Below are 23121 nucleotides of genomic sequence, written 5' to 3'. Positions count from 1 at the left end.
GTTGTTGGTGTTGTTTTGTTTGTTCAATTTTTCACTATATAAAGAAAAAATCTATAATTAGGCATAATTGAGATTGTAAATAGCCTCTTGACAGAAAGAAAATATAGCAATGGGATTGCTCTGCATGTTCTTTGATTGGGAAATTGCAGAGATTAAGACCTGTGTTTGTTTTTAAATGTAACAAGTCAATGAGGAAGTCAACAATAGTACCTTGTGAGTTTGTGTGAAGATATGCTTAGAAGTATGCAGCATGATTTAATATTTACTACACACACACTAATACAGAGAGGGAGATCGTATGTACATATATAGATATTTTATTGAATTTTATAGATATTTTGTGGTTCAAGATCAACTGGATTCGTTCATTTCTAGGTTTGATTTTCATTCTTTGGCATTTAAATTCGCTTCTGTAACTAGAGATTTGAACAATTCTATGGAGTTATTCATTTTTCCTTTAATTCTGAATTGAGTTTAAGAATTTCATTGTCTTTTGAAAATTTCATTGTCTTAGCTCTCAATATTTTAGCTTAAAATTTAAAAAATCAAAAAAAAAAAAATTTAAAAGTAAACGACCTATACCAAAAAATAAAAAGAAAAAAATTTCTCTCTATTTTGTACAATTTTTCATAAAAAATTAAAAAGTTATTCAAAATATATTAATTTTTTTACCTTATATTTTAATAAAAAAATTAAAAATTATTAAAATAACTTATTCCAAACCAGGTCTAATATCCTTTAAAAGTTTATTTATTTATTTATCTATTTGTGCATTTATTTTTTGTAGATGAGTTTTTGAATTGACCCGTTAGGTAATACTTAATTGGCTTAGTTATGTGATTGCCAAGGAACCCAGTTGCTGCAACTGTGTAATATTCTTTTTCTTTCTCCCATATATTTTTATTCTAGGATTGCCAAAAGGTTTACAAGACAATAAGTTGAAATTTGTGCTTAGCTTTGTACTTATTCCATAGTTGATCCTTTAGCTATTGGTTGACATTGTGTCATGCATTTTATATCTGTTTGAAAATTGAGTACGTTGTGATTTCTGAAATGGGTTTGATGGGTTTTGATTTCTGAAATTTGAAATGGATTTGATGGGTTTAATTCGCAGAAATTCAAAGTTAAATGGATTTCTAATAATTTGATTTCTAATTTCAAATAATTTGTCTTCCCAAAGTAAACGCAGAGAGATGGTGAAACTGTAAGTCTCTAATTTTAATTCGGTGTAAGCTATTTTAATTCTTGTGGTTGGAGTGGTTGTGATTTCTGAAATGGGTTTGATGGGTTTTGATTTCTAATAATTTGAAATGGATTTGATGGGTTTAGTTAAATTTGTATGAAACAATAATATTAGGAGTCAATAACTCAAAACACACCCACACAAATATGAAACAACATTTGATGATAAAGAGGATTACATGGTATTCTTATGTGTTTGATTTCTACTTTCAACTAGAAATTCATTGCTCTTATTGCAACCATGGTATTCTTCTTCCCATAAAATTGTTGATTTGTAGGTATACTAGCGTATGCCCGCGCCTGAAGGCACGGTGTAAATAATGTTAGGATAAGGAGAGATTCTCTCTCTAGGACTCATGCATCACAATTGACAAACACATTTCCAGAGACATGGTTTTCATTTTTCTTCATCTTTCTCACCTCTAGGATCCCCAAATTCCTCATACATATATACACACACATTTGCAGAGATCAAAAACCCACACTTTCTCTCACATTTGCAGAGATCAAAAACCCATAATTTGTATCATCATCAAAAACCCACACTTTCTCTCTTTGTGCAAAAATGGCTTCAGTGATATACACACGTTTCTTTTTTTGATCTCTCATTTTTAACACCATGTGAGAGTGTAACTTAACTGGTTTATCGAGATGTAAGTAACCAATTCTTTTAAAATACCTGTTTCCTACCTCCTCGAATTTCCAAGATTCAAGTTCATGGTACCTCACTCCCCTGTTCCACAGAGTGCACAAATAAGACATCTAAAAGCTTAACACTTTCTCAACATCCAGTTAACAGCAAGAATTTTAAGACAAAATTCCACTTACTTCTGAGCAAGGACAGGACCAGATTTCATACATCCGATATGCACCCGTGGCTTTTTCCTGTATCTTGCCAAAGTTTCTCCTAGTGTTGCTGTAAAATTTACAACATCTTACCCAATGCAACAAAATACATAAATAATTTGTAGAGTTACAAACATATATAATTTCATTTTCAAGTAAAACTTGTTGAATCAATCATATCAGTCGTAGATTTGAATTTAGAGGTTCATATGAACATGGGCATCTGAAGTTTCTACCCCGATTGGGAATTTAAAAGTTGTAACACATTGAGTGTCTTGCATCTATGTATTGGATTTTAGACCTTCATGTATGCATTTTATTTTTATATCAAGTACTAAAAACAAATTTCTTACCTATATTTACATGAACATCATCATCAACTTTGACATAAAAATCTGCATCCCATGAAGCAACAGCAGCAGCAAGATATGACTGTCTTCACATAAAAATCTGCATCCCACGAAGCTTGAGTCTGCATAAAAACCCAATTCAAGTAAAATTAATACATTAAAGACTATCAAATCTTATGAATTTAATAGTTTGTTGAACTTAATTAGCAAGAAAAACAGAGTAAGGGTGTTGAATACTCACAGAGGCCGACTATAGGTGGTAAATTCGCAAGCTTTGAATAACTTATTCCCTGCAGTGTGAGATAAAATCGACATGAGATCTTTGAATAACTTATTCTTTGCTATATATTTTTCTGGGATAGTATATGACCCCGATATGTGACATAGAACAAATAATTTTCCTAGCCGTTTAGTTGTGTTTCTGTTTGTAGTTTTTTTGAAAAACGAAGACAATGAAAAATTCTAAAAATGGCCATCATTTTAATATTTATGATTATATATACATATGAATACTCGAAAATAAGTACTTGTTTAGTTGCGTTTTCATTTTCTGTCATCTGTTTTTCAGTTTTGGAAAAATACCCAGAAATGTGACATAAAACTGGATAATTTTCCTACATAGCCATATCAGAATATTTTCCTAAAATTGGTTTTCTGCAGACAGGCATTGATTGGAGGAAATTATGGCCTTCTCAACACTACAACATTTATCCCCAATTCGGATTATTACGGGTTAGTCAATATTGAGATTTTCTAAAACCCTTTACTATTTAATAAAGCTGAAATTATCATTTTGACACATTTATTCTATATTAATGTTTGGTTGGCTCTTCTACAGTGCTCTTCTGTGGCATCGCTTAATGGGAAAGATTGTACTTCAGACCACTTATGACAGTTCCCCTTCCACTTAAGAAAGAAGTAAGCGCAATATTCTAAACCTTTTTTAGCTTAATTTCTCTTTCTTCTCAATAATATATCATTTAGCTATCACTTCATTAATTAAATTCATTTACTCTATTTTATCTCAGTCGGGCATTTCACTGCTTCTAATCAACATGTCAAATTCTACTACCTATGAAGTTTCGGTTGCGGATGACTTGAACTTCTATCCTAACAACTATGATGATAACCAACAACAAATCCACAGGGAAGAGTACCACTTGACTCCAACAGATGGCAATATTCAAAGTGATGTGTTGATGTTAAATGGTGTTCCCTTGGTGCTCATAGAGTCAAAGGATATACCAGTTATGTATCCAGTGCTCGTGCATGCTTCAAACCCTATCAGTGTTGCACCTGATTCTATTGTTTTTGCAACTCTTAAAGATTTCAAAGCACCAGCTTGTTCTTAGGAATTTTTCTTTATGTCACGTTATTAGAGATCTTTGATTTATTTATTTATTTATTGGGTATATATTTACAAATGGTAATAATGGGATTCTCTTATTTTGTTTCATTTCATCACATTAATCAGAAAATAGAAGTTAAAAACACCATGAAATGTCACATTTCTGGGTATTTTGAATAATGCCCCAGGGCTATGTAGTAAATAATCAGAAAATATTCTCACCTAATAATCAGAAAATTTTCATTTTCTGATATGGCTATGTAGCCATATTCTCACCTACATAGCCATATTCTCACCTAAAAACACTTAAATTAGGTGAGAAGTGTTTCATTTTCTGTCATCTGCTATGAAGAATGAATAGTGCCCCTGCTCTCATGAGTCATATCCCCAGTTTAAGGTGAATACATAATGAAATGGATTGAAAATTTTATTACCCTGTATAGACTGACTATGCATTTTTGTGGAAATGATGATAAACAAAAATGAACCCAAGTCAAGGATTTCAAAGCAAACTGAATATGTTCGCAATTAGAATCTCACCTGGAAATTTTTGCTTTCTTCGCAAGCCTTTGAAGGCAAAATCTGAAATTTCAAGCAGAAACTGAATTCATTACCCAACTAATAAAAAACTCAAAACTATATGAATTGATGATGATACATGTTTTCTTCTAACTGGGCTTAGCAGAACTAACAAAATCATGTAAATTAATGATACAGAAAGATGGAAGAAAAAAAAAAAAGTTGTTCACGATTTATAGAGACATGAAACCATAATGAACAATATGACATGGTAATCTATATAACAAAAGAAACAAAATCTGATTCAAACATAAATTCAAATAAAGAGATCATTTGTCCTCTAAATTTCTGAAAGTACACAACTGATACACTAATATGAAACCAATTAAGGCCATAAATAAGTTGCCCACAGCAGAAGTTACTAAATGGGAAGACTTACAACTTATTATGATTATACCACATGTAAACAGATACATATAATTGTTTTACATATTTGATAATACATTCCGATATGTAACGCCCTCAAAATAACAACAATAAACCGATCTAATAAGACATACATTTACATATAAACTAACCACATTCTTTCATTCATTAGAGTTCCATTACATAAGTATTACATGTTAATCTCATAACAAAATGCCCTACGGGCTTACAGCTTTCCAAGTTAACACTTGGTTACAACAAAGAGTTCTAACTCGTTTACACATTAAGCCCTTGGCTTGAAATTACATGTAATACATCAAAAGTAAAACGACAAAACTATGCCGCCACTAGCCTCCCAGCTATGTCCTTGGAGGTGGCATGCTTCCTGCACCTGAAAATGATGTTCCCATATAGGGTGAGCCACAGCCCAGTAGAAATACACTAAACCAACCATGGACAATGACTAAAACATTAGCAATTGATAGTTGGTCAACACTGATACAATCACATAAATTACATATTTATGTTAACGACTTACAAGTCCCATTTACTTTTCATTTTCCCTTTTTCAATAGATAAGCATGCTAGCTCTATCATCATTTCCACAGATATGTATAAAAACTATATCTCACATTCAGATAAGCATAAAAGCTATATCCACAATCTCAATAGATATGTATATCAACAATATCCACAGATAAGCATACAAGCTGTATCCACATTCTACAACAGATATGTATATCAACAATATCCACAGATAAGCATACAAGCTGTATCCACACTTCACAAAGATAAGCATATGAGCTCTATCTTCACTTCTCTAGACAAGCATATGAGCTCTGTCTACGGAGTACATCCCCTATCTCCTCCAAATACCTATCCGGTTTAGAGGTACATCCCCTATCTTCCCCTAAACCGCGGAGTACATCCCCTATCTCCTCCTCTACACATAACGTATATAAACACATTGGTTCTATATACAATCACACAATACATACAATTAATGTATTCAATTAACCGTCAAGTTCCATGACACATTTCATTGATTAGTTTCAGTTTACCTAATCATCATGCATTGTCTACAACAATCACGACTATCCTCCACCGATAGCCCAAAGCAGTTATTTCTAAACAGAAAATAAACGCACAATGGATATCCAATCAACATTTCATTCCTCATTCTTCTCAATTAATTATCCCAATTAATTAAACAATGTAATTAGGTCAATTTCCATAATTAACATTTCAACCCTTAGGTTCCATTTTCATCAATGATTCAACAATCATTCCATTTTTCTATGCCAAACACGCCTCTAGGTTTATTATGAATAAAACCCCAACTTTTGTAAAATTACACAAAAGCCCCAAACTTTTACAAAATTACCAAACCAGGCCCAACATCTCAAAATACCAAAATTTAAAGACAAAACCCATAGAGAGGAGTAGGATATCCCTACCTTGAAGTTTTAGCCCAAAAGGAGATGAAGACTCCAAGATCAACTTGCTCCAAATCCAAACTTTTTCAGATTAAATTGAAGCTCTCAACGCTCTCTATCTTTTTAACAAAGGCCCTAGGCTAGATGCACACTCTAGGGAGATGAAATCTTAGAGAGAGTGTAAGTTTAGAGTGAGAGAGGCTCGGATTTAGGTTTTGCTCAAAGAAAAGAGGTGAAAAAGTGATGTTTTAGACGCTGCTGTCCGCTGATATAAAACACTCTCGCTCGAGCGAAGGATTGGTCGCTCGAGCGACCAGACATAGAACACTCTCGCTCGAGCCAAGAAGTTCTCGATCGAGCGAAGAAAAACCCAGACCGCTCGAGCCACGAAAAGCTCGCTCGAGCCAGAAACTACAACTCTCAGGTCCAGAACCGGGGCAACACTACTCTCGCTCGAGCGACAAACTCCTCGCTCGAGCGAAGGACCAAAAATCTGGGCAGCAACACTAGGCTCCCAAGCACAACCAACCTGTAACAAACCTGCCCAACACATCCCATAACTCAAAATACAAAGTAAAGAGGATGCAAACTAGGAAATAAACAACTACCAACATTCACGGACACATGTCCGGATCACTGTACAACAAGGGTAAACCCGGGATCGCTATAACCTCCCCCCCTTAAAGAATTTCGCCCCCGAAATTAAGCACAAGTTTTCAAAAACAGGTTTTCCTCCATTTTGAACAATGTTACAATTTAACATTCAACAATTCGACCCATTACCGGTCATCCCATCCCTTTAACAAGAGATATATCACAATATGTAAACAACATATGTATTATTAACATGCATCAACATTGTGCACTAACTTTCCAATGTCAACAATATACTTAACACCTATAATGTTACATTCAACTTCCATATGAGGCAAGTTCCAAACATACTTTCAATAACCAAAACATTTTCAATGTTTCACAACTTAAGACATATATAAAAGCTCTTAGGTTCAACAACATGCAAAATTTAAATACAAGATTACATATCAACAAACAAGTCCGGATATTTCTCTCGGACTTCCAACTCACGTTCCCAAGTGGCTTCCTCCACTCCGTGATGTTTCCACAAGACTTTCACCAAAGGAATGGTCTTGCCACGCAGGACCTGATCCCGCCTATCCAAGACCCGAACCGGTCTCTCCTCATACGAGGCATCCTCATCTACCTCTAAATCGCTCCAATCCAGCACATGTGATGGATCTGGTTCATACTTCCGAAGCATACTCACATGAAACACGTCATGCACTCCGGACAACTGCGGTGGTAAGGCTAACCGATAAGCAACCTCACCTATCCTCTCAAGGATCTCAAAAGGACCAATAAACCGAGGGGATAACTTCCCACTCTTTCCAAACCTCATCAGACCTCGCCTAGGTGATATCTTCAGAAAGACATGATCACCTACTTCAAACGCCAAAGGTCTCCTCCTACGGTCAGCATAAGATTTCTGCCGACTCTGGGCTGTAACAAGCCTCCTACGGATAAGCTCAACTTTCTCCGTCGTCTCCCTAACCAACTCCGGACCCAACAAAGGTGCATCACCCACCTCGGCCCAACAAACTGGAGACCTACACGGTCGGCCATACAAGGCCTCAAACGGTGCCATACCGATGCTAGACTGAAAACTGTTGTTGTAGGCAAACTCTACCAATGGCAAGTGACTCTCCCACGTCCCACAGAAGTCCAGGACACAACCCCGAAGCATATCCTCGAGGATCTGAATAGTACGCTCGGACTGCCCGTCAGTCTGAGGATGATAAGCCGTACTAAAGGTCAACTTAGTGCCCAAGGCACTCTGCAAACTCTGCCACAACCTAGCAGTAAAACGAGGATCTCTATCCGAGACGATCGTCACTGGGACCCCGTGCAATCTCACTACGTCCCGAATATACAAATCGGCAAGATGATCTACCGAATCTCTCACGCGCATAGGAATAAAGTGCGCCGACTTAGTCAACCGGTCTACAACCACCCAAATAGCATCACTACCCCGCTGAGTCCTCGGAAGACCCACAACGAAGTCCATAGTGACATGCTCCCACTTCCACTCGGCAATAGGCAAGGGTTGCAACAAACCCGCTGGCCTCTGATGCTCGGCCTTCACTTGCTGGCAAGTAAGGCACTTCGATACGAAAACAGCCACATCTCTTTTCATACCCCGCCACCAAAACTGGCGACCCAAATCCTGATACATCTTAGTACCTCCCGGATGCACCGCAAGGCGCGAATGATGAAACTCTCGGAGTACTTCCTCTCGGCAAGACTCCGGTACAAACAAACGGTCTCGGTATCTCACACTCAGATCGGGATACACCGTCAAACCCTTCTCAACTTTCCCACTGGAGATCTTCTCTCGGAGGGATTCTACCTCAAGGTCACCTCTCTGTGCCTCTAACACTCTAATCACAAGTGTAGGCTGCGCAACAACAGAAAACAAGGCCGCAGCCTCGACAGATTCGCCCAGTAGCAAATCAAACTCGCCAAGTGCTCCCAACATCTCCCATTCCCGGATGGCTATACAAGCTACATCACTAATGGTTTTCCTACTAAGGGCATCGGCCACAACATTGGCCTTTCCCGGATGATAATGCAATTCAAAATCATAATCCTCGATGAACTCCATCCATCTCCTCTGCCTCAAATTCAAGTCTCTCTGTGTAAACAGATACTTCAAACTCTTATGATCCGAGAATACCTCGAACCTCTCACCATAAAGGTAGTGCCTCCAGATTTTCAAGGCAAAGATCACAGCTGCTAACTCTAGGTCGTGTGTGGGGTAATTCTTCTCATGTATTTTCAACTGACGTGAGCCATAAGCTACCACTTTCCCCTCTTGCATCAACACACAACCCAAACCCTCTCGTGAGGCATCACAATAAACCGAGTAACCCAACCCTCTCTCCGGAATAATCAACACCGGTGCGGTGGTCAATCTAACTTTCAGCTCTTGGAACGACTTTTCACAAGTCTCACTCCACTCAAACTTGACTCCCTTCCTAGTCAGTCTAGTCAACGGTGACGCTAACCTGGAAAAATCTTTCACAAACCGACGGTAATACCCAGCTAATCCCAGAAAACTGCGGATCTCAAACACACTCTTAGGCTGTGCCCAATCTTGCACTGCCTCAACCTTGGATGTATCAACAGACACCCCTTCCCCGGATACCACGTGGCCTAAGAACTTGACTTCCCCCAGCCAGAACTCACATTTCCCAAACTTGGCATATAGCCTATGGGCTCTAAGCAATTCAAGCACCACTCTCAAGTGTTCCTCGTGCTCCTCCTCAGTAGGCGAATAGATAAGAATGTCGTCCACGAAGACGACCACAAATCGGTCTAAGAACTCCCGGAAAATCCGGTTCATCAAGTCCATAAAGACTGCCGGTGCATTGGTAAGCCCGAATGGCATCACCAAAAACTCATAATGGCCATACCGCGTACGGAATGCCGTCTTAGGAATATCTTCCTCCCTGACCCTCAACTGATGGTAACCCGATCTCAAGTCTATCTTAGAGAAACAACGGGAACCCTTCAACTGGTCAAACAAATCATCTATACGGGGCATAGGATACTTATTCTTAACCGTAGCCCGATTCAACTTCCGATAGTCAATACACAATCTCAAGGCACCATCTTTCTTTTTAACAAAGAGTGCCGGTGCTCCCCACGGTGAAACACTAGGGCGAACAAAGCCCTTCTCGAGCAATTCCTGGAGCTGAACTTTCAACTCAACCAACTCTGCTGGAGCAAAACGGTAAGGTGCCATAGAAATCGGCGCCGTACCAGGCACTAAATCAATAGAGAACTCTATCTCTCGGTGAGGTGGCAAACTAACAAGTTCTTCGGGAAAAACATCCGAATACTCACAAACCACCCTCGGTAACACAATCTGAGTCTCAACCCACTCGCTACTCTCAAAGCTAGCAAGTAACCCACTAAGCTCACTTCGCCCTCGCGAATCATACCCCGGTGGCAAAACACTACCAACCCGGTCTCCCAAGAAATGGAACCACTCCCCGCTCAAGGTACATAATGTAACCCTCTGGCGGTAGCAATCAATAACAGCCCGGTATGACGATAACCAGTCCATACCCAAAATAACATCAAAACCCTTCATGGGCATGACAACAAACGGAAAAGGAAGCCTATAGTCGGCGACCTCAATATCACATCCTCTAACACCCTGTTTCAGGATCAACTCACCACCCAAAGGCGATACCACACAAATAGGAGATGCTAACTGTGCTAACTCCAATTCCAAAACAGATGCAAATGCAGCAGATACAAAAGAATGAGATGCACCCGTGTCTATCAACACACTAGCAACCGAGTTGCAAAACAGAAAAGTACCTCTCACCACCGATGGAGCCGGTACTAAATCCTGCGCGGTAACAGCATACACGCGCCCCGTAGGCCCCTGGTCTACCTGCTCACCTCTCGGAGCAAAAGACTGCTGCACAGACTGGGATGACGAAACTCCCGGATTGGCCCTCGAGGCCTGCACAGACTGAGCTGGCTGAAAACCCTGCGTCTGCCTAGAGCCAGACGCTCCCGAAGTGGCACTCAACTGTGGGCAAAACCTTTTCATGTGCCCAGGTTGTCCACACTGATAACAAGTCAAGAGCTGCCCCCTGCCCAAACTCTGACTCTGCGGTCTAGCTGATGAAGAAACAGCTTTCTGACCTCCACCCTTCTGCGGGCAAACAGAAACCTTGTGACCCAACTGGCCACACTTGTAACAAGTGAATTCCCCCTGACCACCTCTCCCTGAGCCTACACTCGGCACTGGGAAGGTCGATCTAGCAACACCACCCTGCGACTGTTGAGGGTTAGAACCCCTCTGCCTCCTGCCATCACTCTGACTATCTTGGCTCCTCTTGGAGCCTCTCTGCCCCTCATCCTCTTCCTGCATCATAAGCTCCATATGAGCTGCAGCATCCACCAGGTGTCTATACTCTCGGATATAAGACCCACCAACTCTCAACTTGAGGCCCCGCCTCAACTTCCGCTCAAACTCATAGCAACGGCGTTCCTCAGACGCCACCAGTTCAGGTGCGAACCTGGACAGACTGGTAAAGGTAGCCTCAAACTCGGCCACTGACAAGCCCTGCTGATTAAGCCGGCTAAACTGATCCCTCAGCTTCTCCCTAGCTACTGCAGACAAAAACCTCTCCTGAAAAGCATTCACAAACGCCTCCCAAGTACCCCCAACACGAGCTTTCTCGTACTTCCACCATTGACCCGCATCTCCCTTCAGCTGGAAGGATGCCAAGGTCACTTTCAGTGCTCCGTCCTCGATGCCAAGCATCTCAAACGTCTTCGTTGTCTGTTCGAGCCATTCATCTGCCTTAAGCGGCTCTTTAGGATCCCCGATAAACTCGTCCGGATTACACCGAAAGAACTCCCTCTTCAAGAAGGAAGGCCCTGCCTCAGCTGCCTGATTCTCAGCCCTAAGAATACCCAAAGCTCCTGCTAACTCTCTGGCCAAGGCACCCATAGCCTGCTGACCCACTGGCTCAGCCACATTGGCCTGACCAACTCCCTCCTGCACTGCCGGAATCTCACCCTGTAACGGTACTTCCTGCCTCGCAGGTCTACCACGCCTAGCACCTCTTCCTCGTCCCGACATCCTAATAAAGGCAACACAGAACGTTAGCACATTCATAGGTGTGCCGAAACTAAACACTCACGTCCTAATGCATGGACAAGTGTAATTCACTCCACATAAGCACATAAACACATAAGCACTTACGAATTTCATTTCCGGATAATGATAGTCCCAAGACGTTACTAGAGTTCCGGTTAGAAATAGCATTGATCAAGTGCTTTTCCAACAAGACTCCCAGAAACTCAAGGATCCAATCAACATCCCAGAAATTAAATCCCATACCCACATAGTCACATAAGCATGTTATCAAGTAAGCACATAGCATGTGATACTACATCTAAGTCTCTATCAAGCGAGACAAACCCATTGTGATACTAATCACTTCCCACGTACCCAAAGTATTCGAACCCGGTACGCTCTGATACCAAGTTGTAACGCCCTCAAAATAACAACAATAAACCGATCTAATAAGACATACATTTACATATAAACTAACCACATTCTTTCATTCATTAGAGTTCCATTACATAAGTATTACATGTTAATCTCATAACAAAATGCCCTACGGGCTTACAGCTTTCCAAGTTAACACTTGGTTACAACAAAGAGTTCTAACTCGTTTACACATTAAGCCCTTGGCTTGAAATTACATGTAATACATCAAAAGTAAAACGACAAAACTATGCCGCCACTAGCCTCCCAGCTATGTCCTTGGAGGTGGCATGCTTCCTGCACCTGAAAATGATGTTCCCATATAGGGTGAGCCACAGCCCAGTAGAAATACACTAAACCAACCATGGACAATGACTAAAACATTAGCAATTGATAGTTGGTCAACACTGATACAATCACATAAATTACATATTTATGTTAACGACTTACAAGTCCCATTTACTTTTCATTTTCCCTTTTTCAATAGATAAGCATGCTAGCTCTATCATCATTTCCACAGATATGTATAAAAACTATATCTCACATTCAGATAAGCATAAAAGCTATATCCACAATCTCAATAGATATGTATATCAACAATATCCACAGATAAGCATACAAGCTGTATCCACATTCTACAACAGATATGTATATCAACAATATCCACAGATAAGCATACAAGCTGTATCCACACTTCACAAAGATAAGCATATGAGCTCTATCTTCACTTCTCTAGACAAGCATATGAGCTCTGTCTACGGAGTACATCCCCTATCTCCTCCAAATACCTATCCGGTTTAGAGGTACATCCCCTATCTTCCCCTAAACCGCGGAGTACATCCCCTATCTCCTCCTCTACACATAACGTATATAAACACATTGGTTCTATATACAATCACACAATACATACAATTAATGTATTCAATTAACCGTCAAGTTCCATGACACATTTCATTGATTAGTTTCAGTTTACCTAATCATCATGCATTGTCTACAACAATCACGACTATCCTCCACCGATAGCCCAAAGCAGTTATTTCTAAACAGAAAATAAACGCACAATGGATATCCAATCAACATTTCATTCCTCATTCTTCTCAATTAATTATCCCAATTAATTAAACAATGTAATTAGGTCAATTTCCATAATTAACATTTCAACCCTTAGGTTCCATTTTCATCAATGATTCAACAATCATTCCATTTTTCTATGCCAAACACGCCTCTAGGTTTATTATGAATAAAACCCCAACTTTTGTAAAATTACACAAAAGCCCCAAACTTTTACAAAATTACCAAACCAGGCCCAACATCTCAAAATACCAAAATTTAAAGACAAAACCCATAGAGAGGAGTAGGATATCCCTACCTTGAAGTTTTAGCCCAAAAGGAGATGAAGACTCCAAGATCAACTTGCTCCAAATCCAAACTTTTTCAGATTAAATTGAAGCTCTCAACGCTCTCTATCTTTTTAACAAAGGCCCTAGGCTAGATGCACACTCTAGGGAGATGAAATCTTAGAGAGAGTGTAAGTTTAGAGTGAGAGAGGCTCGGATTTAGGTTTTGCTCAAAGAAAAGAGGTGAAAAAGTGATGTTTTAGACGCTGCTGTCCGCTGATATAAAACACTCTCGCTCGAGCGAAGGATTGGTCGCTCGAGCGACCAGACACAGAACACTCTCGCTCGAGCCAAGAAGTTCTCGATCGAGCGAAGAAAAACCCAGACCGCTCGAGCCACGAAAAGCTCGCTCGAGCCAGAAACTACAACTCTCAGGTCCAGAACCGGGGCAACACTACTCTCGCTCGAGCGACAAACTCCTCGCTCGAGCGAAGGACCAAAAATCTGGGCAGCAACACTAGGCTCCCAAGCACAACCAACCTGTAACAAACCTGCCCAACACATCCCATAACTCAAAATACAAAGTAAAGAGGATGCAAACTAGGAAATAAACAACTACCAACATTCACGGACACATGTCCGGATCACTGTACAACAAGGGTAAACCCGGGATCGCTATACGATATGTATTAAAACTTCATAAAATGGATGCTTACATCTGTTCATTAACATGCTCAGATTTAGTGCACATCCATATATAATACACACAATCGTATCTAATACACACAAATTAAAGTCAGTACACCTTGTTCATAAAAAAAAAAAAAAAGTCAGTACACAAATTAGGACAAACTGTTTTAAACTAAGATCAGAAGGAAAAAATTGTCTTAAAATGGCTTATTCACACAAATTATCTTAATAAAACATCAAAAAAAATAATAACAAATGCAAGCTTTCTTCCATATTGTCTAAAACAGAATATAAATACAGACGAAGCCCATTACTTCTGTTACTTCAAAGAATCTGAATTTATAAACTCCAAACTGTCAAAACTAAGTGAAAAAACTGACACTATGAAAATCATATTCTTAATTCAATCCAAATCTCCATACCAACTATCAGAAATATATGTTTTCTTCTAACTGGGCTTAACAGAACTAACAAAATCATGTAAATTAATGATACAGAAAGATGGAAGAAAAAAAAAAAAAACTGTTCACGATTTATAGACATGAAACCATAATCAACAATATGACATGGTAATCTATATAACAAAAGAAACAAAAATCTGATTCAAACATAAATTCAAATAAAGAGATAATTTGTCCTCTTAATTTCTGAAATATTAATATTAATGGAAGAAGAAGAAGAAAAACTGTTCGTTTCCGATTCCGATTTAATATTAATATTCAAAAAATATAAAATATAAAATATAAAATAAAAATCAAAGATGGGTATAGATGATTTACAGTTTCTCTACGATGGAGGACGGAGGTGCCGTAGTGGGTTGAGATCTAATAGGGAGAAGAGATTAAATAATTCAGATTAATTATATATTTATAATAAGATTATGTTTATGTTTATGTTTTAAAAAAATAAATAGTTAATATGATTTTGATAATTTTTTTAAAAAGTGGAGTTTGATCATGAGTCTATATTTATTCCATTAGCTTGATTTTTTATGCAAATGATGTACTCAACGAATCCTATAATATAAATCATTCAATTCATGAAAACATGATCCGAAACACTAACACCCATCCCAAATCCACACCTAGAAACCAATATATATCTATATATAACACATTTAATTATCTAACACACACAAATCCTATAATTATCTAGTATTCCTCAATTATCAAACACATCTGCTAGAAAAATATGTGGAACATGGACATGTGTTTTCCAATTCATGGTCCAAACCATATGATTTGACAGAGCTTGTAAACAATTTGAATCCTAATGTTTGAATCCAGAAAATTCATTATTCAGAGACCATCAAGATGTGTTGATGAACCAAAGACATCAATACATCTTTTGTACCAAGTTACCTTTATTCAGGCTTTAGAACAAACAATTAGAGGGCTATAATTTTCAATCTAACAACCCTGTATAAACAACTACTCCATAAAACAATCATTAATTGTTAATTTATAAGAAAGCTATGAATTTCCAACAGATTGGCACCAAATGTACTTGGATGACATTTTATATAGATCAAGCATCAATGAGCAAAAAAACAGAGAGTCCATGTGCCAAAGAAAAGAACCCTATTAAAATGTTCATAACCAGTTTTGAATGTCTAGTAAAAGCGATTCATAAGTTTCTATAAATCAATGACAAATTTGAAATGGAGCATTTTTTTAAAGATTAGGAACAAACTATATGTAGAATGGTAAAAAGGAAAATCAAAGTGAAAAAGGGTTTATGCCAGAGGAAAATCAAACTATATGTAGAATGATGAAATATTTCACAATCAAGATTACTATTACATAAACAAAAATTCCACTGTTTGTTTTTTTAGAAAAAATAAAATAAAACTTGAAGAAACAAATCTAGCAACATCATCTATAGCCAAAACCAAGCTCAGACACACATTATAAATATGAATGAATATTAGTAAAAATTGTTACTTAGTTCTGAATAGGTTCAAACAACAAACAGTAGCAGAAGAATATATTTCAAGTAGAGAAAGGGGTTTCCTACTTCTATATAGCAAACAGTAGCAGAAGAGTGAAGAAAATCAAACTTCAGAAACAGAGATGCTGCAGACAACTACTGAACCATGATGAATTCTCTGTGTATAAGCATTTACTGAATCTAAGAATGAATGTAAAACTTGGGTCTGGCCAATTCACAATCAATTTATATTCACCTCACCTATTATAGCAGTAGGCTTTGATGCTCTAGCAGCCATTATAGCCCCCTGGACATGATTAATGTTTAAATCAAACAGCTAAATATATTTGTGAGTAGAGAACTTCATAAGTTATTGGAGGTGAAAGGCCTCGCCCTCATTACTAACCTGGCCTAGAGGAAGAATAGCATCAAACCTATCCACTCCAAACATGCCCAAATTGGAAAGAGTGAAAGTCCCTACATGCACAAACAACATAACTCAATTACATTTTCTGTTGAAAGAAGTTTACAAATCCAGAACTCCACATTCAAGTTTACAAATACAAAATATTAAAAACCTGAATTGTACTCATGGGGCTGAAGTTGCTTGGCCCGGGCAGATAAAGATCCAACTGATAATAAATTCATACTATTATGAACAAAACAACATCAACAAAAAAACATCCGTTTGTTATAACAAAATGTATTAAGTTAATCTGGACCATTATGTCAGATAGATGCTACAATCAGATTCTCAATGTCACTATGTTAATAACTTTTCCAAAAAAAAAAATCTTTATTTTTAGCTCAAGCAGCAAAATTCTGAGAGACTTAAGCCAAAACCCCCATTCCTGTTTGCTGTCAACTTCGTTTTCTCCTACCACTGATGTAATATAAACATGTGATAACAAAAAAAATCACTCACTTGGTATGCCCAAGGCAAAAACTCTGTATCTCATGAGATTAACATTATTGGATAAAGAAATAAAATGGAATTGACTAAATAATTATTTATTTCAATGGGGAGGAAAATGAGTTACACGAATTTTAAAATCCCGATCAGCACTAACAATGAATCGTCCATCTGGTAAGTATTCCTGTAAGAAGATACAACTATTTAGAATAATCCATCCCATTTTTTTTCTGTCATTAATGGGAAATCAGCGGAAATGACCACTGATTCACCAAAAACAAAAAAAAAAAACAAAAAAAACAAAAAAAAAACAAACTTTGAATGGTAGAAATGTCTATGATAATATACTGAAACAAATTACCCGTAATTGCTAAACAATTCATCACGTTGTAAATAATGTACACCCGTGCCTGAAGGCACGGTGTAAATAATGTTGGGATTAGAATATAATTGTAATCCCAACTCTTGTCTTAAAAATAAATTATCAATTATAGAGATGGAATTATGCCTTCAATTTGAAAATTCCTGTTTCTATACCAAGAAAATGGCATAGGCAAACAACCATTGTTGAGCTTTGGTGACCCACCATGAAACAAACTCAAAAACATCTATCTAAGTTCACAGAAGCTGTGAGAGTTTCCAATCAAATGAAGCGATTTGAAATCAAAGTTTATAAGAACATAGGCGAGTTTTCAAATGAAATTCAATTAAGGCCCAAATAGTTTTATTTTAGTTTAATTACGTGTTTATGCGATCTTTAAGTTGTTGTTCTGTTCTTTCATTTACCGTCAACAAAAAAACAAAAAGTTTTGCAAGCAGGTAAAGAACAAAGTTTTCCAACAATCAAAGCACATCCAAACTAAATGTTTGAACTTTCAAGGAAGGAGAAAAAAAGAAGCTTGAAAACAAAAACCTATTTGGTAAATTTTTAGCAAATTTTTATTTGCATGTGCATCATTTCTTGTGGAGTACACATCGATAAATCAAACAAATATTTTACTCAGATAAATTGACAGCAGAGTTGATCAGTCTTGTTAGGCTTACATATCATGAAATGATGAATGTGAAGTATATGCCTAACAAAGAACCAAATTTCAATTTCAGCTACTCAGCTCTTCCTATCAGTGCTTTCAATTGAGGCATGGAAAATAAATGCTTTTCATTGATATGTTCCACAAACGGGAAAAAATAATTTCACTGATGGCCATGTAAAACTTACCATAATCTCCTAACGTTCTCCATTCTTAATATGATGCAAATAAGAGCATCTCCAATTGTATGCACAACCTCACACCAAAGCCAAAATTTGGGATTTGAGCATAGAAGAAAAACCGCTCCAATGGTGTGCCAAAATTTGGCATTGTAATATATTTGGGCACCAAGTGTAACAAAATGCCAAATTTTATCACATTTGATCAGTTGACATTTTGCCTAAAATTTACATAGTTGTTGTTTTTCCAATTTCAGAATTTACATTTAGACACGGATAAACACGTCGTACGGTGTAGATTGAATCATATGGTGGTTTAAAAAAAAAAAAATACATTTGTACCATGTTGCAATAACCATTGGAGATGCCACACTTGTGTGTAGATATCATATACCTGCGTGTGTGTCACTTCATCAAGAAGCTAGAAAATAGGCTAAATTCGTGTTCAAAGCCAATAAAAATCTCAACAAATCACAAAAGAGAAAAAATTTACAATATGAGAAGTCAACATGAGAAGAAGCAGCAGCACAAAAAGAAATTGACAATATCAAAAAAAAGTAAATTTATGTTTCTATACTGAACACAAAACTAATTAGGTAAATAGAAATCAAGTCGATTACTCGGTTCCATGTGCAGTATTGCTGATGTGTCCAAAAGATTGAGGTCTTCAGTTATGCAACCACCCTCCAATCCAAATTACCTGCTTCAAATAATTAAAAAGAGTTTCAAATTTAATGTTATCCCGTTACCTTTCTAATACAGATTTCACTTAGGTATGCTACACCTGGTTGGCGTTAAACAAAAGAAAAATTTATAATAACAAAAGAAAGGTTTATAATAACAAAAGAAAGGTAACGGGATAACATTTCTTTTTGAAAAAAATCAATTAACAGAATTTCAAAATCAATTAACTAAAAAAGATTCAAATCCTAACAATTAACAGAATAAAAATTTAAAGCCATGGTTGTTTAACTTGACCATACAAATCCTAACTATTAACACATTCATTCATCAAATTGTAGGTATGATTATTTTTTTTTCATCATTAACACATGACCAACAAAATAAAAATAAAAAGTATTTTTATTGTGTTCAATCATATACCTACAAATCATACCTATAGCAAGCTGATGGATGATAATTTCCTACAAACCAAAATAGTTTATGGATGAAATCACAACCACTCCAACCACAGAGGATATCAATCATATACCTACAAATCAACAATTTTATGGGAAGAAGAATACCATGGTTGCAATAAGAGCAATGAATTTCTAGTTGAAAGTAGAAATCAAACACATAAGAATACCATGTAATCCTCTTTATCATCAAATGTTGTTTCATATTTGTGTGGGTGTGTTTTGAGTTATTGACTCCTAATATTATTGTTTCATACAAATTTAACTAAACCCATCAAATCCATTTCAAATTATTAGAAATCAAAACCCATCAAACCCATTTCAGAAATCACAACCACTCCAACCACAAGAATTAAAATAGCTTACACCGAATTAAAATTAGAGACTTACAGTTTCACCATCTCTCTGCGTTTACTTTGGGAAGACAAATTATTAGAAATTAGAAATCAAATTATTAGAAATCCATTTAACTTTGAATTTCTGCGAATTAAACCCATCAAATCCATTTCAAATTTCAGAAATCAAAACCCATCAAACCCATTTCAGAAATCACAACGTACTCAATTTTCAAACAGATATAAAATGCATGACACAATGTCAACCAATAGCTAAAGGATCAACTATGGAATAAGTACAAAGCTAAGCACAAATTTCAACTTATTGTCTTGTAAACCTTTTGGCAATCCTAGAATAAAAATATATGGGAGAAAGAAAAAGAATATTACACAGTTGCAGCAACTGGGTTCCTTGGCAATCACATAACTAAGCCAATTAAGTATTACCTAACGGGTCAATTCAAAAACTCATCTACAAAAAATAAATGCACAAATAGATAAATAAATAAATAAACTTTTAAAGGATATTAGACCTGGTTTGGAATAAGTTATTTTAATAATTTTTAATTTTTTTATTAAAATATAAGGTAAAAAAATTAATATATTTTGAATAACTTTTTAATTTTTTATGAAAAATTGTACAAAATAGAGAGAAATTTTTTTCTTTTTATTTTTTGGTATAGGTCGTTTACTTTTAAATTTTTTTTTTTTTGATTTTTTAAATTTTAAGCTAAAATATTGAGAGCTAAGACAATGAAATTTTCAAAAGACAATGAAATTCTTAAACTCAATTCAGAATTAAAGGAAAAATGAATAACTCCATAGAATTGTTCAAATCTCTAGTTACAGAAGCGAATTTAAATGCCAAAGAATGAAAATCAAACCTAGAAATGAACGAATCCAGTTGATCTTGAACCACAAAATATCTATAAAATTCAATAAAATATCTATATATGTACATACGATCTCCCTCTCTGTATTAGTGTGTGTGTAGTAAATATTAAATCATGCTGCATACTTCTAAGCATATCTTCACACAAACTCACAAGGTACTATTGTTGACTTCCTCATTGACTTGTTACATTTAAAAACAAACACAGGTCTTAATCTCTGCAATTTCCCAATCAAAGAACATGCAGAGCAATCCCATTGCTATATTTTCTTTCTGTCAAGAGGCTATTTACAATCTCAATTATGCCTAATTATAGATTTTTTCTTTATATAGTGAAAAATTGAACAAACAAAACAACACCAACAACACCACCATCAATCCAAATCATCAATCGACTAAAAACACAACAATTAGTTACCTTACCCGTATTTTCTCTACCACGTTTGCCTTGTCGCTCTTCACCATCGACAGTTACCTCTGTTTCATGAATCTTCTTCTCCAACACACGTTCCTTTTCCTTTGAATCCTTATCTTTTCGCCCCAAATCTTTTTCAAACTTTGCTGCTACTCTTACTCTTACTCTTATTCTTAGAATCCTTAACTTTGCTGCTACTCTTACTGTTTTCTTTCTCTCCCACTAAACCCCCACTTGATTCAATCTTCTCACCACCACCACCATCGTGCTTTCTACTACTTTTACTCTTCGAATCAACCAAAGCTTTCGACTTTGAAGTCTTATCCCCATCAATCCTTGAACTTTCCACTTTCAGTAATTGAAAAAAGGAACATGATACTTCAAACATAGAGAAACAACCCATGCATTGCTCTCCTATCCTACGTAATAAACTCCCAAGTGTTCATAACTAACCTACCTAACTCTTAAAAAAGACAAAAAGCATTGAATGGAAAAAAAAACGTTCCACTCTGCTCCCCCAAATGATGAGCTAACCAACATAAAACCCACTCCAAAATGTCTGGAAAGTTGTTTCCTCCAAACCATTTGGGTTCAAATATATTGCACCCGAAATTCTTAGTGGCCATAAATTTAAAGTTAGCAGCATGTTCCTAAAATAATACACATGAGAAGCATCTATAAAGAAGTTACACTTACAGGTATTGCCAGGGCAACAGGATCCACTGGAACATTGAAGGGCTCAGCATCATCCATTTTCATAACCATCTTAATGACCTGTGAACACATAAGATGATTCATTAATAAACAAGTAAAAATGTTGTAACCACATTTCAAGCAAAGATTGTGTTTACATAGGTGTCAACAAATATGAAATACATGTATATAAAGGTCGTACCCAATGCATACTGCTCCCATTAGACATCAACAACAGGGCGGTTTTTAATTCTTGCTTTTCGTATTGAGGATCCTGATGAAGCGAGTTTGCTTCTTTTTGATGCGTCCTTCCATTCTGCACCTGTTCTGCATTGCTACCTGGTTCTATACTGGAGGCAACTATTCCACCTATTAGAAATAATTTATAAATTCAGATCTTATAAATTATCAGCAAACCCAAAATAATTTATAGTTTTTTGGGTTATTTATCATTATAAATTATTTCACCTGATTAGAAATAATTATCATAATTATTTCACCTGATTAGAAATAATTATCAGCAAACCCATAATATTTCACTCTGAATCTTCGGTAATCTCTCTCCCGCTTAAGTTTTTTGGGTTATTTAAAATTTTAATCTGAATTTATATGATGATAAATTTATATGATGATAAATTATTTCACCTGATGAGTTTATATGATGATAAATTCAGATCTTGCTGCTGAAAATAATCAGGTGAAATAACCCAAAAAACTCAGATTAAAATAATTTATCATCAGGTGAAATAAATCTTCTGTTACAAACCCATCAAGATCTGATAATCCAATCCACAAAATAGAGAGACAGAGAGAGAGAGGGAGGTTTTACTTTCGGGTATGGCGAGGGTTTTGGAGAGAGAGCTTCTCGTATACCAGAGCGTCGAACAGAGCTTCTCGTATACCCTACAACAACACATTTCAATTTTCTTTTTTTTTTCCCTTACAAAAACCCTTAACAAAAAATCCCAAATTCTACAACAACAACAAAAAACCTAATTCTACAACAACAGATTTCAATTTGTAGTTATATACCTGGTTCGGGTCGGAGACAGAAGAGAGTCCGGCGGGACTGAGCGGCGAGAAGCGAGACTCGATCGTCGGAGAGAGAGACTCGACTCGATCGTCGGATGGAGGGAGGTCGGTCGGTGACAGCCTCGGTCAGGTCGAAGAGAAGGGTTGTAAGGGAAGGAGGAGTGTGGGTATCAAAGGGTTCGAAGGGTCTTCAATGACTGGTGATGAGAGACACTCTGACAGAGAACGTGGGAGAGAGGGAGCTGAAGACGTGGGAGAGAGGGAGAGATAAC

The 23121-nt window shown here is 36.8% G+C and overlaps 1 protein-coding gene across 3 annotated transcripts; it reads right to left on the bottom strand.

Annotated features, from left to right (window-relative positions):
* Positions 1-1555: 1555 nt before the first annotated feature.
* Positions 1556-23111, bottom strand: LOC114257529 (uncharacterized). Of its 3 annotated transcripts, none has more exons than XM_082899348.1 (14): positions 22850-23111; positions 22647-22720; positions 22020-22186; positions 21133-21898; positions 18964-19046; positions 17261-17317; positions 16799-16869; positions 16627-16697; positions 16482-16527; positions 4327-4368; positions 2680-2728; positions 2442-2560; positions 2071-2158; positions 1556-1975 (listed from the first exon to the last, which is right to left on the bottom strand). In XM_082899348.1, exons 6-12 carry the CDS (start codon positions 17302-17304, stop codon positions 2527-2529), a joined length of 357 nt encoding a protein of 118 aa, XP_082755474.1. In that variant the 5' UTR covers positions 17305-17317; positions 18964-19046; positions 21133-21898; positions 22020-22186; positions 22647-22720; positions 22850-23111; the 3' UTR covers positions 1556-1975; positions 2071-2158; positions 2442-2526. The 3 variants fall into 3 exon arrangements, with proteins under 3 accessions (XP_082755474.1, XP_082755473.1, XP_082755475.1); XM_082899347.1 differs by having other exon boundaries at positions 21821-21898; XM_082899349.1 differs by having other exon boundaries at positions 18964-19043; positions 21821-21898.
* Between the last annotated feature and the right edge of the window lie 10 nt (positions 23112-23121).

This window comes from Camellia sinensis, chromosome 12 (assembly GCF_055761805.1).
Source record: "Camellia sinensis isolate YWXY chromosome 12, ASM5576180v1, whole genome shotgun sequence".
Lineage (NCBI taxonomy): Eukaryota > Viridiplantae > Streptophyta > Magnoliopsida > Ericales > Theaceae > Camellia > Camellia sinensis.
Note: the sequence above shows the minus strand (reverse complement) of the source record. Positions and strands in the feature narration are given on the sequence as shown.